General features: G+C 36.0%; 2 protein-coding genes across 2 annotated transcripts in view; one reads left to right on the top strand and one right to left on the bottom strand.

Moving 5' to 3' along the window:
- The window catches only part of LOC142346230 (nephrocystin-4-like), a 36,408-nt gene extending 34,756 nt beyond the window's left edge, over positions 1 to 1,652 (top strand). The window contains exons 18-19 of the mRNA XM_075398745.1: positions 2 to 163; positions 848 to 1,652. Coding sequence (XP_075254860.1) covers positions 2 to 163; positions 848 to 1,495 — 810 coding nt within the window. The 3' untranslated portion in view covers positions 1,496 to 1,652. The remainder of the gene's footprint in view (position 1; positions 164 to 847) is intronic.
- A 4,645-nt stretch (positions 1,653 to 6,297) lies between these two features.
- LOC142345789 (tubulin beta-4 chain-like) lies at positions 6,298 to 15,612 on the bottom strand. The gene is made up of 7 exons (XM_075398143.1): positions 15,180 to 15,612; positions 12,129 to 12,265; positions 8,140 to 8,688; positions 7,905 to 8,037; positions 7,508 to 7,627; positions 6,857 to 7,085; positions 6,298 to 6,615 (listed from the first exon to the last, which is right to left on the bottom strand). Exons 1-7 carry the CDS (start codon positions 15,234 to 15,236, stop codon positions 6,461 to 6,463), a joined length of 1,380 nt encoding a protein of 459 aa, XP_075254258.1. The 5' UTR covers positions 15,237 to 15,612; the 3' UTR covers positions 6,298 to 6,460.
- Positions 15,613 to 19,189: the final 3,577 nt, after the last annotated feature.

The raw sequence follows: 19,189 nt of genomic DNA on the forward strand, positions 1-19,189 counted from the left end.
GGGTGAGCCACGTGACCTGCAGATAAAGACACAAGTGGGAGGGAATGGACAGGTGAAGAGGATATACATGGCTGTCTATGAAGACCAAGGGACAGCAGAGTCACCTGCAATGATGTTGGTACCATCTGAGACATGGCTACTGGTTGTAGAAAGCGTCAAAAAGGTACTAACTAACAAAACCAATTCAAATATGTAAATTTTAATTAAATTTCAAAAATGCAGCTCACTATTTAAGATTTGAAGCATGAACTTAGACCAATCCCAACAAAAAAGCACGGTTAACACTATAACACTATGAGGGGTCCAAATGGATATTATTTTTGATATGTTCCTAATTACAATTTTACAATTAATATCTCTTCTTGTTATTTGGGGGAGTTGGCCAGTTAATTGATGTGGAGAAACAGTTCTTGTTATACTGTTGGGAAGATGTTAAAAATACCCAAGGGTAAAAAATAAGTACCAAACTCCGAGACAATTTTTAATCAAAGTTTTTGCCCCAGTTCTGTGTTTGACCAAACAAGGATGCGCGGTGAAAGACGTTTGCATTTGTAACCTCTTTTTCAAACTCTGCCTTATCAAGAAACCGAAAAATATTTTCCAATCAAAACAACCTTTAAATGAAAAGTTGTACTGGCAGACAGAAGTTAGATCAAATTTCTTTTTGAAAAATTATTTATTATGGAATCAATCACGGAGGAAAAGGTATCGCTATAGATGAAATACAACATCCAGCAATAGTGAACTATAGAAAAACTGTTTAACGCATTAATGTTCATCTCTATCATTGTAGGGGATCTCAGCAAAATGTGCACTTTGCAAAATTAATAGCTGAACTTTATTGCAGGTGGACGTGCAATGCACAGCTGGTCAGGTGTCCAGACTGTCCCTGGTTGTTCGAGGAGGTGCAAGTGGAATATCTGGCAACGAGTTCACACAGGGTACCAATTCTGGCTCTACGGCGTCCCGCCTGGTCAAGGTGTACGTGTCACACCCGGGAGAAATGCAAGTGGAACCCAGTGAACCTTTTATTCTCTCGCCAATTAGCGTGGTCGAGGTCGAACTCGCAATCAGACCTTTATCACCTGGTCAGCAGAGCTACATCGTGAATGTTGTAGACGTTGATTACAAGCAAAAGATGCATTCTTGGCTAATACAGGCTAATAGCCACCCTCCCCAACTGACAAAAGCTTTCGAGGTCAATTTGCCAATTAGCGGGGGTCGCGCAGGTGTTGGAAGAGTTCCAGGAGCTGTTAAGAAGATTCCGCTAGTTAACCAGTACAGTGTTCGGAGACGGTTCAACATCCACACGGATAGACCCGATTTGATTGTGATTGGGGAGGGGGTGAAAGTGTTGGAGGCGGGTGAGAAATCGCTGATTGGGTTGACTTTTCTACCAGTTGGACAAAAGGGAACATGTGAAATATTGCTGTATGTGAATGACGAACACAACAACAATGAAGACACGTATTGCATCAGAGCCAATTACACCTGATCAACAAACAAGTTAATAAACAGGCAAACATACTAGATCAAATTTCTATTTGGAAAAATTTGGAAGCTTCATTTTATGAATTTCTAATGGTCAGAATGTTTGTTATGGGGAATTTCTTTTTTGTGTATAGAAAAATTGTTGAATAATTTCTACTCTATTTCTTTTCAATTAGATATGAGGCACGTGTCCATCAATTTGCCAGTTCATTCTGTATAACAGCACAAAAATTATAAGCAACATCAAATCAAAGTTTGAAACACAATTTTGTACCATTTAAAATTAAGTCTGGAAGCCTTAACCAATATTCTCTTATATTGACTTCCACCTCTAGTTTTCATACAAAACTTTCTAGCAATCAATTCTGTTCAAAATAAATGTCTGCTTTTCTCTAGGATGTGAGGGGAAATTCAAACAAGGAGGCTCGGTAATGTGCGTTCGCACATAATGTTCCGACCCCGCCCATCCACATTCGTGGCTTAATTGGCTACCAAATGATAAAGAGACAGAAATCTTTCAAAACCGTCTATATCGTTCAATAAACCAAAAATGGAATCAAATAATTCCACGCTAGAGGATCGATGGAACTTGTTGTTAATAGGACTACTAGAAAAGACAATAATAAAACTCAAATAACAAACAAATATCACGACCAAAACTCGATGTCTATTTTTTAAAAATATTATAACAAAATCAAACTCGCGCCAGATAAAACCTAAACAAAAACAAAGTAAACTGTACTTCATTAGAAACAATGTTGGACCTGTCCTCAATCCGACTGAGTAACTGGTCGACAAAAAAGAGCAAAAAGGCGCGAAGTTCAGAAATAGGATTCCATTTTGAAAAAAAAATAAATTTCGACGTGCTGAATATCATTAGATATTAACTGAAATCGCCAAAACGTTCATTTATATCTCCACAGGAAACATTTGAGACCTGTCATTAACAAGTGTACGTCACACGACTTCAAAAAGAAAGACAGATACAGGCAAAAATAAAAATTTCAAATAAATTTTGTGGAAAAAAGGCAGAAAAGCCGTTAAAACCTTAAATTTTCACTAAACGCATCCAAAATGTTCAACTGTGCAGTATTTTTTAAATGAGACCTACCATTAATGTTATAATTTAAAAATCAAAAATCCTTTAAAATGTACAAATACATAAAAACCTCAATCACAAACAATTTATGAAATATCGTAGTGAGAGCAGTAGCAAAAGAAACACACTGTTCAAACTAAATTGGTTATAAAGACTAAATTATAGCTCACTGGAAACGAGTTGTGACCTGTCTTTACCGGGGCTAAGTGACAAATTGACAAAAAATAATTTAATAAAAAGCGAAGCTCAAAAATTCAATTATAATTTTGAAAACAAATAATTGCAAAACACAAAACAGAAATAGAATTTCACAAAGAAGATGAATTAAGTTGCAACACCTCAAGATGCCAATTTCGACTGTTATGATGGAGACTAAATTGTGACATCACAAAATAAAAAAAGCGGCGGATCCAATATTTATGACAGCACTGTGTTCAAAGCATTATACTTACGAAATGTTGTCCGAAAGAATTGTAAATCATCACTTGCTCCATATCTGAACATCAGCTGTTCTTCCCTATGAAAGGACTACGCAGAAAATGGCGACAAAATGAAACTCAAAAATTGAACAGTAAGGAATTTTCAAATGTGTTTTATCAAACTAAATTATCGAGGCCATCAGTAAAACACATAAACAGCCCGGAAAATAATGTTTGAAATACCAAAAGTAGTTAAGACTTTTTATTAGTTAGATTGAGTTACATGGCGACAAAGTTAAAGCAAAAAAAGACAGTCGAAAAATCTTTTAAAAAATTGAATTTGAAAGTCATTACAACAAGTAGCTATAAACCGAAATCTTTACATAGGTCCAGTTATTAGTCCTGGGGAAGCAATTGAGACCTATCTTTATCATGAACACTGCTAAACCGAAGCACAAATAATTTGTTTCAAAAAATTAGTAAGAAAAAACTTTGAAAAAGTTTCTTTTCAATTATACCGTATTTATGGAAAAGTTATAGTCATAGAACTTCATAATTTTTTGTCGCAACCTAAGAATTAGAGATCAAAATTGCCAGATGTTCCAAAAATTTGTTATTCAACAAAAAACTGAAACTTGCTCCCAGGTCACCTCATTCGCATTTTTTCATGGAGTAGTCATAAAACTTAATAAAGCAAAAACAATTTTATGTGCTTCTTAACAGAAGGAGGAGGGGAACACACCCAAAACATACTGGAAAATCTGAAAAAGTTGTTCGTTAGTTCAACTGTAGATTTTTTCCAACAGTTTTTAACCTATTTTAACTCTCGAAACGTCCTCTGGTCAGACAAAAATGCGCTCAAAACTATGAAAAATTTGTAATATTAGAACTTTCATTTATGAAAAATTTGTTATCCTAGAATTTTCCATTTTATGAAAAAGTTTTAATCATAGAACTTCCCTAATAGGATAAAGTTGTAATCATAGAACTCTCCTTTATGAGAAAGCTGTAGTCATAGAACTTTCCTTTATGATAAAATTGTAACCAAAGAACTTTGATTTATGGGAAAGTTGTAACCCTACCATTTTCGTACAACTTTTTTCGTCTATGACATTAAGGATCCATAAGAGGAAAGTTCTAGGATAACAACTTTTGGTTTTACCCGGGTACATTTATCAGCAATGATGCAAATTGATGACAAAGTAGGGCTAAATTGTGCATGATTCTATTGGGTATTGTACTGATCTTAAAAACTTAGCTTTTCATTTATATTTTAAAAAATATTTGATGGAGGATTGAGCGTCAAAATTGCGGCTGTTTTGGATTCAAAAGACAACATTCTGCATGAGTGAAACAAGTAACAAGCCATTCGATTTGAACTTCGCAAAATAACTTTTAGATAATATTAATCTAAGGTTGTTGGGGATTAATTTGCTGAAGTTTTTATAGAAAAATGTAATGTGAGCTGATACAGAACAACAAATCTCAAATATATCATCAAGAAAACAAAGCCTATTTGAAAAAAAAGTATTTAAATCCCGCAATATTTTCAATTTAGCTATGACAATGAATGGAATACTTTTGTGCCAGTCGAATCCGTACTATTAATATTCAAATAACAATGGTGTGGCGTTTCCAAGAGAGCAATGTCGCAGACTGTATGCGTAAGGCAAAATCAAGGAGAAACGTACTGATTATGTTGTATCGAAATCATTAAAGTTTGAGTCATGAGGTCAATTAAATGTCAATTTTAGACAACTGATTTTTTTTGCTGCGATATAATTAATAGTTTTGAGTCCAGGGCTTAAATTATAGAATCACCCTATCATACGGTGTTGGAAACAAATGATATGAAAATTTAGTCAAAACAAAATCCAAGTTCTGCACTGTGTCCGTTATTATTAAATTTTTGTATATCTGAGTTAACTTTATGTTGAATTTTAATAGGATATTCCTCTATTTCAAGAAATTGTTTTAATTCTAGTTGATAGCACTATCATTATATGTGGGTAGAATAGGTTGATGGATTAAAGAGCCAACAATCTTTGTGTCGTCAGCAAATAAAAAAACATTCATTCAAGAAAAATTCTGTTAAATCTTTTATATAAACCGAAAACAGAAGGCCTGCAAAAACTGAAACTCGTGGTCCGCCAATGGTTACATTCACAAAATTTGACGTAAAGTGTGAAATTACTAATTGTTGTTGTTGAGATAATTTGTGGATAATAATTCTGAGGTTAATTGTGTCAAACGCTTTTGATTTATCAAGGGAAACAGATATTGGTCTCTTTTTGGCCTCCAGCTCAGAATACAGTTTGTCTTAATAAACAAGGAGTTGACTTACGCTTGATCGGTCAATGCAAAGAACAAGCTGTTCGTTGCGTAGATGGTTTTGAATCAACTGCTCAAAATTTTTAGGTATCATTTTTTTAACACTTATGAAAAGGATGCAAGCATTGTATTGCAATAGCTCAATAATTTATAATTTCAAGTTTGCTACACCTTTCAAAAAAAAAGGTTGTACATGAACTTTTTTTCCATATGTCTGGGAACTGGCATTTGTTAATTGAACAACTGAAAATGTATTAAAATTGGATTATCAGGAATGGTGCAGCCATTTTGAGGAAACCTGGTGACATCTAGTTAACTGAGTTTCAACCCGATTTGATTTCAGAGATTTCTTCCACGACTGGCTTGTTTGCAATTATACCTCATCTTCGCTATGATTGAGTTTTTCTTTGAGATAATTTTAAGTTCTTTGAAAGCTTAATTTGGATTCCAGCTTTTTGATCCTTCAACGAACTTTTTTTCTCTTTCTCAACAGAACTATTGAGTTGATTTGCTAAAGTGCTAACTTTAGATGCATTATTTGGCGTTTGTCAGTTAAAAGTTTGTTTTCTGAGTGAATGAATTGAGAAGAGATATAAAGAGGTGCCAAAGCTCTGCGACCAGTCTGCAAAAGTGTTGCAGACTCACTTGCCAATAAAATACTGTTGTAAAATATTTCCGTTAATTCGTTTACACTAGAATTTGTTTTCTGCGGATAGGAAACTTTACTTTGGTTTTAAACGTAATGAGGGCTTCGTACCGTCGTTTACAAAACCGACATAAAAATCATTAGGGCTAGCGTCATTTTCGACTACAAAAATACGCTACTGATGATAGCCTATGTTGAAAAACCGACGGTTTCTCGACTAGGGTACTGGTCAATATTGTCAATTATATTGAATCCGCTTCTTTTTGCAAACTAAAAAAGGATTGATGTTTGACTTCATGGTGCATTCTAACTTTAATAGCTGACGAGTAAATTGAGAAATATAGAAATTATAGCAAATTCGGTCAATGGGTCAATCTAGCTCCATTTTTTATAGTACATCATCATTTTTGCTATGTCACATCAATTTAAATTCGACAAGTTTTTATTCATCCTTTTTCCACTCCTCTCTTTTGTCTAACTGTATTCTTCTTCCCCCTCTCCCTCAACACCTTCTCCCCCCTCCTCCCCATACATTGGCTCCCCTGCCACCATCTCCTCGTATGACTGATACTCACTAATAAGATCCAGCATGTCATTCTGTGCCTCGCAGAATTCCATCTCGTCCATGCCTAAACAAATCAGCAATTTGAGAAAATGCTTGCAATCGCTAGATACAATTTATTGCGGATGTCATCGGAACGTCTAGATTTTATGATGATTTAGAAAACCGCCAAACCTAATCAAAGAAATTTGACTTCCCATCCAGAACTATGGTAGCAAAACGTCTCTTATAATATCACTAAAATATGTTCAAAAATAAGGATATTTTCCGTCGTTTTCTTGCAAAATAATCAACAACAAACAACTAACCCTCGTTGGTGTAGAAATGAATGTATGCCTTTCGCTTGAACATCTTGTCAAACTGGTCTGAGATGCGTTGGAACATGTGTTTGATGCTGGTATTGTTGCATATGAAAGTGGCAGACATGGGCACATCCTTAGCAGGCACATTACACACTGCAGTCTTGACATTGTTGGGAATCCATTCCACAAAATAAGAACTGTTCTTTGTCTGTGCCAGCATCAGTTGCTCGTCAACCTACAATATAAACTCTTTATTTACATTCCCTTGTTTACTAAATTATGGCCAGCAAGTGAATAAGGCACATCGAAATGACCTGTAACTTTTAAACGTCAGAAAGTATAAACAGGTGCAATTACAGTCAAAAATCAAATTTAAAATAAAGTCTCTCATTCAATTAGCGTACGTTATAAAACCAAATTCGTTCGCACAGTGGTGATGGGGGATGGTATGGTGCGACCCAAATTACATACATGGTATGGACTCAAAAAAAATGGCTGCTTAAACCATGGACAAAATGGTGGCACACAGAGCAAGGTCTGGAAATTGGTCTGATAATAGGGCACATTTGCATGACCGGAGCTCGGGTGGCTCACAGGAAACCATTTAATTATTAAAGTGGTGAAAAGTTTCCTCTTAAGGTATGACGTGTACCTCACCTCCTTCATGGACATTTTTCCTCTGAACATGGCTGCCACTGTCAAGTACTTGCCCTGTCTAGGATCTGCCTTCGTCATCATAGTCCTCGCATCAAACATCTGGGCCAACAAGTTGCTCACCTGAAACAATTCAGCCATTATCCAATTTATCATCTACAAATCGACAAGCTTTAGATAACTACAAGAAATGCGAATGCTTAAATTTCATTTCTCTCTGAAAAGGCGCTAAAATGGAGGATTCATTTCACAACAACAATCATGATCATGAATAATAGTAATAAAATCAATTTATTTGATCGCCTGTAACAACAGCCCACTTCAAGTTATCTGCAAATCGGCCAACCCTTATGAGGGTCTTCAATTTTTGCGGTAAAAGGATATAACACTGAAGACTTACAGTGGGTGCAATGAATGCTTGGTTGCTCCTGTTGGTGAGGGGGGCCACTGATGTCATAAAGAAGTGTGATCTGGGGAAGGGAACCATGTTGGTAGCCAACTTCCTCAAATCTGCATTCAGCTGGCCTGGGAACCTACAAACACAACACTTTCAACTCAGTCAAGGGACTCGCAATTCTTAGTGAGTACTTGATAAACAATAAGCAAGCGGAAAGACGGCCAAAATGTCCGTTTACCTGAGACAAGTGGTGACTCCACTCATAGTACGAGACACCAAATGATTCAGGTCATTGTGGGTCGGGTTGGGCTTCTTCAGAGGCCCAGTCCAGATACTAAATAGGGCCTCATTATCAATGGTGTACGACTGGTCTGTCTGGTCTATCAACACGTGCAGGGAGAACACAGCATTGTAGGGTTCCACAACTGCATCCGATGTGGATGGGGAGGGAACCACAGAGAAGGTACTGAAGATACGGTCAGGGTATTCTTCCCGGATCCTGGACACTAGCAGGGTTCCCATCCCACTACCAGTACCCCCACCTAAGGAATGGCACAGCTGGAATCCCTGCATGCAGTCACACGTCTCTGCCTCTTTTCGGAGGGCGTCCAGGACTACGTCTACGTGTTCGGCGCCCTCTGTGTAGTGACCTTTTGCCCAGTTGTTTCCAGCACCACTGGCTGCGTGGATGTAGTTGTCTGGTCGGAACAGACTGCCTATGGATGATGCCCTGATCTTATCCAGACACCCTGGCTCTAAGTCTACTAACAGGGCTCGAGGCACATACCTGGAAACACGCTTAAAAATATCACACAAATAATCAATACACATAAAACTGATATCAACAACTAATACATTAATAAGGAAAAATATTAAAAGTTCAAAATTTAATTAAGATATTAGAATATTAAATAGAAGTGACCAAAATATCAATACTAGAAATCAAAGAGTTCACTCATTGGTGTTGTGAAGACTGAATATTAGAAACTGTAGATATGAGAGAAACTTTTTCAATTTGATGAGAATCAACATGTTCAGTCCATGTAGTCTTTTGGTGCTCTCTCTTTCTCTCTGATCGGCGCCAATAAATTTGTTATCCTAATATTACTTGGAACACTCCATTTAGTATCATTAAAATTTTCCTAAACTGACTCCAAGATCAGTTCCTTTAAAGATTTAACACAAAGTAGAACGAATTGAAGGATCGCTCTAAATTGCGGGACTGCCTCCGAAGCAGATTACACAAAGTATTACGTGCAACTTCTTCTTTCGGTTCGGCTGTTTTGTCCGCCTTTTTGGTAAACCAGGAAATTGTGCGATGCAGCCCTCAATTTTAAATGCAGAGAAATTTAATTTATAGTAAAGATCGAAATTATCTTAACTATAGCGTAGTTTGAACAAATTTAATCTTGGTTTTGATCAACATCCAAAAAAATTAAATCAATCCTTCAAGGTCCGATGATAACTATTGCTCAACAAAACTTCACTGCGCAACGCCAAGTTTCCACTTTTCTGGATTAAACACATAGAGGTTAAACTGAATTCTTCCATTTGGATATTTTGTAGCTCCCTGCTGCTGGATGAGGACAAAAATTAGTGAAAGTAACTGAAGTCCCTACTCATTGGGTGACATTTAAACAAGGAAGGGCTCCCCTCTCATAAAGTGAGTCCGATATCACTTGAGGTTAGTTAGTTCTTGAACCGGACGTTCTTGACCCTCTCATTGGGCATAGAGGCGTAATTGGATGCGAGAGTCCCCATCACTTCTGGCTCATAATCGCGAATCTCTTGCAATCAGTCTTGTAGCTGAGCCACGCATGAAACTCATTGATATCGCTTGAGTGAGGCGATTGAAGGCTGCTAATAGGCCTGAGGGCCGAAAACCTCTGTTATCAGATAAAAGAGCTATTCTTTTCAATGTTTTTCATGTTGTTTTGGAAAGTCCACCGAAAGTTTCCAACGCCAATGGTATCAAGTGAATGCCCATATTGCTGCACTTCTGATAATAATGCCCAATCTTTCTGTCGTTGGCTAGGTTTAGAGCAAAACCACATGTAATCGCAGCATCTGAGATAAGACTCGCTTGCAGTGGGAACGTAATGGTGACGTTTAAAGCTCCGGGTTGTCCTGCTAGAAAACTGGGCAAATACACGTCGCCTGATTTTGAATTGTTTTCCGGCAGAAGATGTTTCTGCTCACAATCAGGGGAAAAATTGGCGGACGAACAAGCTGCCATTGTTGTGTCTCGTACTCTGTCATGACGAGAGATAACATCGCCACGCCTGTGACATGAAACGGCATGATCTCCAAAATGTCCAAATTAGCAGACTTACAATATGGACTTCTTTTTTCCTAATCATAGTAAAGAGTTCCCAAACGATATTTCAGAGCAGCTTGGAACTCGTTAGGTTGAAGGAGTAGGCCAAGAAGAAGGAGAGGTGCTGCCGTCGACCAAGATCATGTATGAGGTAGGGAAAGTGATAACAGTCTAGTTTTTTCTCTGGTGGAGGTTTGACTTTCACGAAGGTTGCTTAGAGCCGTATTGTCAAATTGTTCTTGAATTTTCTGCTGCGTCAAATGAAGAATGCCCAAAGTGCTAAACTCCTCCACTAAATCTGTGAAACTACATTCGTTAGTTGGGTTCACTCCAGTAATTTGTTCTACTATCTTTGCTGACTGAGATGAGGAACCAACATAGGCAGCTTTGATTTGGTTCAAAGGACGTCGAACTCCAGCTCAAGTTTTGCTTATTGGCAGGCATGCTTGGTCCATGAATTATTGCTGATTACAGAACCCAATATATTTTCAATAGTCGTTCGTTGGAGTTGATCAAATTCTTCCAATATTTTGTTTTTTCAGGGGACGGAGTGTTGCATCTCAACAAATACAACTAATTAGGTGCACCCAGACAGCTACGCAAAATTTCAAGAGCGCGCCGAGGGTCTTCTAAATAGCCTAGATTGTCTAGTACTTTCTCGAGTTTTTAGTCAGTTGTTCGAAACAAGATGCAACAATAGTGGATGTTGCGATTGCTGCTCCCAAGATTTCGATTCCGGATTGGCTGTTTCTTTATCCTGCTATCAACAGTATTAAAACACGTGTTGCACTGCAACTCGCACTTGTCTCTTCTGAGAATGGGATTTAATAATGAGACAGAGAATAGAGAACCAGAGACAAATTTGATTTACACCAAAAGGTTACTTTCATTTTCTTTATGCTTGATTATTAACTACAGACTGTAAACAAAATTGAAGATTGAGTTCATTTTCTTCCTCGCTGCACTTTATTTCGCTTTATCTTGACACACTAAGACATCAGCTGTTTGGTCGGAACATTTTGTAAAAAAAAAGCCACATGAAACAATTTCCCGTCAATGAATGAAGTATTCACAGCACATCCAAATTGGTTGGATGATAAATTTAAAACAAATATTGGCGCAACATAAAAAGACAAAACAATCGACCCCATCTTTCTCTTCGTCAGTTGTACAAAAAAGTTTACCCAATTGAAAGGCAATGCTATCACCACACGATTATTGAGTAAAGTGTTCTAAGTATTTTTCTTTCTCATTTGCTTAGTCTTTGAGTACATATTGAGCGCTGCTGTTCAAAGCAATTTTTGCCTTAGTGTCAGTGACATGAATATTAAGGATGTAACTTCTGGTGATCTGTGGTCTCCTCTGACTAAAAGATTAGCTCTGAATGATGTCTGATCTCTGAATACCCCCCCCCCCCCCGATAGTACATGAGGGATTGTGGACATATGGCCAACCAAAACTTGCGAGTATCACAACCAATCTCTGATCTAATTGTGCATTTCAGTGACTAGCCCAGCATACTGAACATCAAATCCTCCACAATTTGGAGGCAAACTCTTAAAAAGATTCCAAGATGCTGTTCTGAGTCAGTTATTTCGGTCATTGAAACCCTTTTCCGACAGGCACAGACTGTTTCTTTCTGAAAACTTTGCTATCAAAAACATTACAAAAAATTTCAGATTGATACTATCAATTTTCCAGAAAAAGTTAAAGAAATTTATACTTTGAATTAGAATTTGATGTGAAATCTTTCAACGATTTTTTATAGAACTACTGAAATGCTTAACTTCGTTCAACAAAGACGTTCCGACAGTTTGCCTATCGTTAGTGACATTCTAATTTGACGTGTATGATGATTTTCAGTTTAGTTTGTAATGCTGGTCTAATTTGGTTTAGTGTAGTAGGAATACCTGTCCCCTTGTGCCTCTTGGAAGTAGACATCCATTCTCTCCAGTTTCAGTTGCTTGTCTAGCTCTGTCTCGCCCTCTTGTGGTGTATACACACCATCAGAGCTAATATTGTGCTCATCTGTGATCAGTTCCCAAAACTAAACACATCAAATGTGCAATAGTTCAAGTAAATCACCCTACAAAAACTTGCAAACGTCAATAAAAAAATTAATTTTTTATGGATTTACTAATTAGGATTCGCCTGGCAAATCCACGATTTCTTTTTCGCATGAACTCTTAATCCCAAAAAAACGCAAAGGCGTTGGCGATGCTGAGGATCATCAACCACAGCCAACCCCTTCCCGTCTCCGATCAGCGGGAAAGCCTCTCCTAGAGATGAACGTATTCTACCATATTGCAGTCCGTCCAGCAAACCAGACTATGATGATGAACTTGTGAAAATTGATAATTCACGATAAAGTGAACGCAAAAATGCACTGAATTTTTTAAATCAGTAGCTATTCATTACTAGTAAATATATAGTAATTACCATTTAACCGGTAAAAAATGTATATTTTTCATATCGTTAACTTATTAATTGTTGTACAAAAGTTTTTTCAAATATCATTTAAATTTTTTTTTGGAAAAATGTGAAATGTCATACACAACCCTTAGTTATTTAGTTCACATTTTTGTACTAAAACTCATATAGTTCTACTTATTTTCATATCAAGTCATTTGCCGTGCATTTAATAACATCATAATTATTTCATCTGTTTTATGCCGCATGTTCACATGTTTGTCTAGTGCCAGTTCTCTCGCCTTATAATATCAACTATTGATCTTGCCTTTCCCGTGATGTAACTGCTTTCTCTTACTCTTGCGCTGCGCGAACGGCTGCTCAATGTAACCTATCTTTTCTTCTCTTGAACTCATTTATAAAGTTGGGATTCGTTCGTAGAATCGCGAGGCAAAACTCAGGTATAGAAATTGTCAGGCGTACTTGCATGGAAAATTGACTTGCTTACTGATGTCGTTCACAAAAACTCTACTGTATGGCAGAACCAATGAAATGATTGGTTGGTCTATTGATTTTCAATTAACAAACAAATAGCACTGTTGGCTTCATTTTATCTTCCAATCAAGTTTTTGTTCATTTTGCACACGGATCTCTTAATATGATGGTGTTTTTCATTATTTTTTCCTTTTTTTAATTACGAAATCAAGATAAATGAAAACAGTTTCCATTTCTAAAAATAGAGAGTTTTCAGGTCTCATTTTTGAAAATAATATCAAAACTCAATTAAAAGATAAGAAAGACTTCTGCGTAAAAAAATTGGAGTGAAATCCGGAGTGTTCCAGCTAACTATTTTTTGAATTCAACAGAAAAAAGTTGGCTTCATTTCATCTGATTTTGGATTTTTTTCAACAATTTGCGTGAATTCTTTTGTCTTCTTTGGAATAATTTTATTAATTAATAAAATATATTACTTAGTTCATTGCTGACATGATTCTAATTTAAATCAACAGTCCTTTGATTCAGTTTACTTTCCCCTTTCTGTTCGTTAATTCCTAATTCCATCAATTGCTTTCTTCTTTTTTCGTCAATTCAAGTAATTTAATTAACCCTCCTCTCTTTAGGTGAGTCGAGAAGAAACAATTAATATATAAAGTCCCTTCTCATTGAGTGACAAAATTGTTCGGCTTCTAAATTGAAGCAATCATTCTGATTTATTCTTTACACATAGCTAGTTTTGTTCTATTTTTTTCAGTTTTACACAAACTAGGTTTATTTTTTAACACTATTAAGCAATGTGCATACAAGTAGAACTTGTTTAGCAAGAACAATTGAATTGACTAAAGTCAAATTGGAAAAAAAACAAAATCGAAACTTAAACGGGATAAACCCATTAAGCCCTTTTTAGATACCCATTTAACAAGGCTTTTCCTAGTTAATCACGGTTATCAGTTCTAATGCCATTTATTTTACTGTTAGACTTATTATTCTATTAGACTCATGAGGAAGGGCATAAACTATGCCCTAATAGCAAATCGAATAACCCGATCAAAAATAATATTTTTGGGAATTTTTTGAAACATAAGTTTTCAATCGCATTCGGGGTAACGGGACTCAATCGCAGCTTCTTTTGCGAAGGCCTCCGGGGTATGCTTTTTTTTGGTGTGAATCAGTTGTTAGATTTAAATTCATACTTTTTTGAAGCCATTGTTTTTTTAGAAAATATATTTTTGTCGTCTGTTGAGTTTTGAAAACGACATTAGATTTTATAACTATGTTCATAACTATTTTAATACGATAAAACATTTAATGTGGCTTTTTGATTTTATAAAAAAATGCTCCGTTTGTGCATATTCAAATTTTTAACCTAGAACGAAAAGTTTTTTCAATGATAGTTGGGAACATAGGTATGCATAGACGTTTTTAAAATCTACCCTCTTTGTTTATCAAATTAAAACTGATTGTTCTTGTCTGCTCTTGACTTACGTTTATAATCATACCTCCATGAAAAAAAGATAAATTAATTAATTGAAACGATTCCTGTGTAATCTCCACTGAAACCTTTTGCGATCCAACCAGAAATAAGTTTGCATAGGGTGAAAGTAAACATTATAATATGACTGCGGTTATTACCTTAAACGTGGTTCGTGAAATTTACAAACTTTGCCGTCACTTTCATTATTGAGAAAAATCATCAACTGTTGGAAATGGATTCTAAAATTGCTGATTCTGTGTAGTGTATGAAGCACTTTCAGGGTTTCCATTACTTGCCAATTTGCTATAATTTTTTAATAGACATTTTTCAGGAAAGACATTTTTCGGGAAAATGGAGAATCATAGCATTCGTCTTATGGTGTCTGCTTAAGGGGAGACAAATGTTGCTGCCTTTCATTTAAGACTAAATTCTCATTTGACTAAATTCTCTCCTGTACGTGATTTAGTGGTCATTTAAGATCAAATCTAAATGATTTTAGATATTCGCAATGATAATCACTGTGATAATGATGATTAAAGCGTTGATGATGATGATGATAAGGGGGATGATATGAACTTACTTTGGCTCCAATTTGATTACCGCACTGGCCAACTTGAACGTGAACAATCTCCCTCATTATTACTAGTTTTTATTATTACAAAGACAGGTGTACAAGTTATAACTAAGCGAGTTAACTTTGGTAGAAAGAGTAAACGGAAAGAGACAACAGATCTAAGGATGAATTGTTTAGTAAAGTGATCGCAGGACACAACAACTTATAACTATAGCTTTAGTTATGACAGGTATAATGCAACCGACCGAGTTATAAAAGGTTATTATTAACTAGCAGTAGAAGTGGGTTAGTAGTTTACCCAAATTATTTTATTTGACTTAAATGAAACTGGGTATACAATAAAGATGGCAGTAGTGCTGTGTAGTATAACACAGGAAACGAAAGATGAGAAGTTGAAATGGATTCAAACCAAGAGAACTCAAAATGTGGTATTTGAAATAAAACTAACAAGGTCACGAAACTATACACGCAACATTGCAAGATTCAATATAGGAGGGTTGCTTGCTGTATGTCAATACCTGAAGCCAAAAGTACCGACAACAAACAGCCAAATCCGGGTTGAGCTTAGTTACCAATCAACTCTGATACAAGTCAACCCAATTACACCAAACTAAACACTGCTCAAATCTTACCATGCATGTTTTAAGCTTTTGGATAAAATGAGAGCTTAAGAATGACGATTATTAACTTGTTTATGAGTAATACGGTATATAGGCACTGTATTTTATCCGAAGATGAAGCCTTGAGATTGATGTATGGGCTCTGCTGGTTAAAACTTGGCTAATACTTGATAGTTTCTTGGTTAATACTTATAAACAAATAGTATACAAATACTGCTATGCTAATCAAAAACGATCATGGTGATTATTGATGAGGTATGGAAATCTACTGATGGTCAAAATTTATGATATCGGGATATTCGCTCAAGTCAACATATAAAATAAAGCACCCAAGTAACGGTATCCGGACAAACAATGGTCACGTCAAACCTGTTCTGCCTCAATGTCGCCAGGAGTGAGTAATGGACCAGCTATAATGACACTGAAATATCTCTATGATAAATACAACATCAAAGCTCTTCATATCGCGCATAACTCGATAAGAGAGTATATCAAAGAAAGAACGAAAGAATTCATTGAATGAAGCATGAATTGAAAATTGTTTAGCTGTGGCTGTACTCCAAGCTAACCATTTTGCCCAAATTATATTTGGGAAGTCCATCGTTGAATAATTGGTAGAAAAGGGTGTAAAAATCGTTTTCCCACCGGTAGCTCGCCATTTTTAATTGTGAACAAAGGTGCTGAGACAATGAGAGTAAAAATATTAGCGGAAATTTTCTACTATGTGAGGAAAGAACAATAAAAAATTGAAGAGTAAAAAATATGAGAAAAAAAGTAGCACTTTGCGGTACGTGTGGAAACTTTTCTATCATTTTGAATCTATTATTCTCATGCGTAATCCTAAGTTTTCGCTGATATTTCTACATTAAGATTAAAACTCAACGGTTATTTTTTGACATATCTCGATCCGCAGAGGTAGCTCCAAAATGCAACATGAAAAACATGGAGGCTAATTATTTCAAGAGCTAGAATGTATATAAAAAGCATAGCATTTTTGAGAATGAAAATGCCTACCTGCAACTTTGCTCACAAAATACAGGATTTAAAATTAGCAAAATGTTTTTTTTCAAGTAGGTTGAACCCTGAGGCCAAAGACCCCAAGCAGGAGTGTAGCCATTGAGTACAATCTCTCAGCACAGATCAGTTTTCAGTTTCTCACACGTTCACAAGATTTGTGAAATCTAGATCGATTGCTTCACAATCTTTGCTTTAATCTCTTTTTGAATTCTGTTTTAACGCAATGTGTTTAAATAAGTTGTAATTTTGATAAAAAAGTAAAACGCGTGGCAGCATGCATGCCTCCCAATTAGTCTCTCAGGTTTGGGATCAGACCATCTAAAGATCAATATAATGCTGCTTACGTGGGATCCTTCGTGTCATCAAGTGATTTGGTTAGAAAAATCAAAGGTCAGTCTCTTGAAAAAGAACCAGCATTTGCATCTCTCCACAACAGTTTCAATTTTTTTGGGTTGTCATTATTTACACAAAAGAAATTTCGATAGGTCAAAGATCTCCAAAATGCCGGGAGTTAAGAAAACCAGAGATCAAAAGGAGAAAATGCTAGACTTCTGTCGTTATTTCAAGCACAATCAGACGCGTGGTTAGCTGCACCTCGCATAGTTTTTTTGGGCCTACATTTGTCCTCAAATAAATTTCGGGTAAGCGTAAAAATTGAACAAGGAGAAAAGCTCACAACTTTGAGACAAAATGTCAATATTGTACTTCCGGTACACTGGATGCATTTGCATTCGAACACCATGCTGTCGTATGTCACGGACGTGCGCTTGCCTTTTCAAGACATTGTATCTTTTGAGACAAGGTCGCAAAAGCTTGTTCAACGGCTGACTTGTCTCCAACATTGGAAAAACGAAACCATATCGCTGATAGCAGTCCATAAGCAAGAGATATTTTTCTGCCATCATAGACGTCAGGCCTTCCTGCTGCTCTTGATGTCACGCTAATTTTCTTCTCTGCAAACAAAAATTATCCGAATTAAGGCTGAATTTTCAGGTTATGCATTTAAAGCAGCTGGGGATCGCTAATTTTAGCGTGCATGAACAGAAATGTCTTGTTTGTGATCTTGGCTCTCGTGTCTGATTAATCTATATCTACTTGAATTTATCAAGGCTTCATATCTGAACATCTAGTCAGTTTTCTCCCTCAATGCTATCATACTGAGTCATATTTGTTAACCTATTCTGAATAATTTTCCTATTTTGGTTTACTAATTTTTTTCTTAAAGTTTTCCGATATATCCCTCTCCTCGCTTCATTAAATAGAACTTATTGTGTCTTGTCTTCATTTCTTTGCTGTGTCTTGGTTTTTATTGAGTCCTTCCTAATGATCAATTTTTGGCTATAAGCACAATCTATCAGCAATTAAAACATTTACTTTCATGAGGATTACAGTACTTTTTTTTGTGTGAACATTCTCTTGTTAAGGTTTACTAGATCGCAATTAACTTATTCGAATTTCTTCTCATAGTAAAGATCAAAAATTTTGAAAATTTTGGATAATTTATTCTTGAAAGCTCTTTTTTTATTGAATTAAACATTTATTGCTAAACTCTAATCCAATCGTCTCTTCAGATTTTGAAAAGTTTGCTTTCAGACGTCTGAGCCGTTTGTACAGCCAATTTTAAGCGCGCGGATGAAAAGAACAGACTTCTACCCTAAATATTTTTCAATTCTTAGTACAAACTTATCCTTTCTTCCAAATTGCCCCTTTCAAATCTGCTTGAGCTCAATTGTCACTGTAGGGTTGACAATTTTTTGACAATTGCACCTTTATTTCCATAAAAACTAACAAATCATTTTTTTATATATTTCCCAAAACACTGTTCTAAAACCTGCTCTGCTCAGACAGTCTTCATAAACTGATACAAAGGCTAGTTGAACCTCCATCATCTGAATTTTTTAACAACTCAGCTTTATTATTCAACACATAAAATGTTGTTTATTTTCAGTTCCAATTTCGATCTATTTTAAAATCCTATAACTTTGGAACAACTACGCATTTAGAGTAGCGGCGAAGCGACAGATAAGGTGTAATTGATATAATCTTGGCTCTCTTCACTCCAAAGAGTGTGATTTATATTTATTGGTATATTTTTTCAAAGATCTGTTCAAATAATTTCATTCACGCTACTACACTAGATAGAAGAACAAAGCCATTAGTTCTAATGCTTTTCACCTTGCTTATGAAATGAAGCAAGAAATGTTCGAAAAATTTTTCTATTTTTAAAGATTTTTTAATGTGCGGCAGTTTAACTTCTCTTTGCCGTTGATTGAATCGCAAATCCTTCTGAAGTTCTCAAGTTCTTTCTACTAGTGATTACATTCGGCTGCTGGAGCGGATCAATGGCCGTTATTAATATCTATGACGTTAAAACCAGTT

This window comes from Convolutriloba macropyga, chromosome 9, assembly GCF_964194025.1.
Source record: "Convolutriloba macropyga chromosome 9, txConMacr16.3, whole genome shotgun sequence".
NCBI classification, from domain to species: Eukaryota; Metazoa; Xenacoelomorpha; order Acoela; family Convolutidae; genus Convolutriloba; species Convolutriloba macropyga.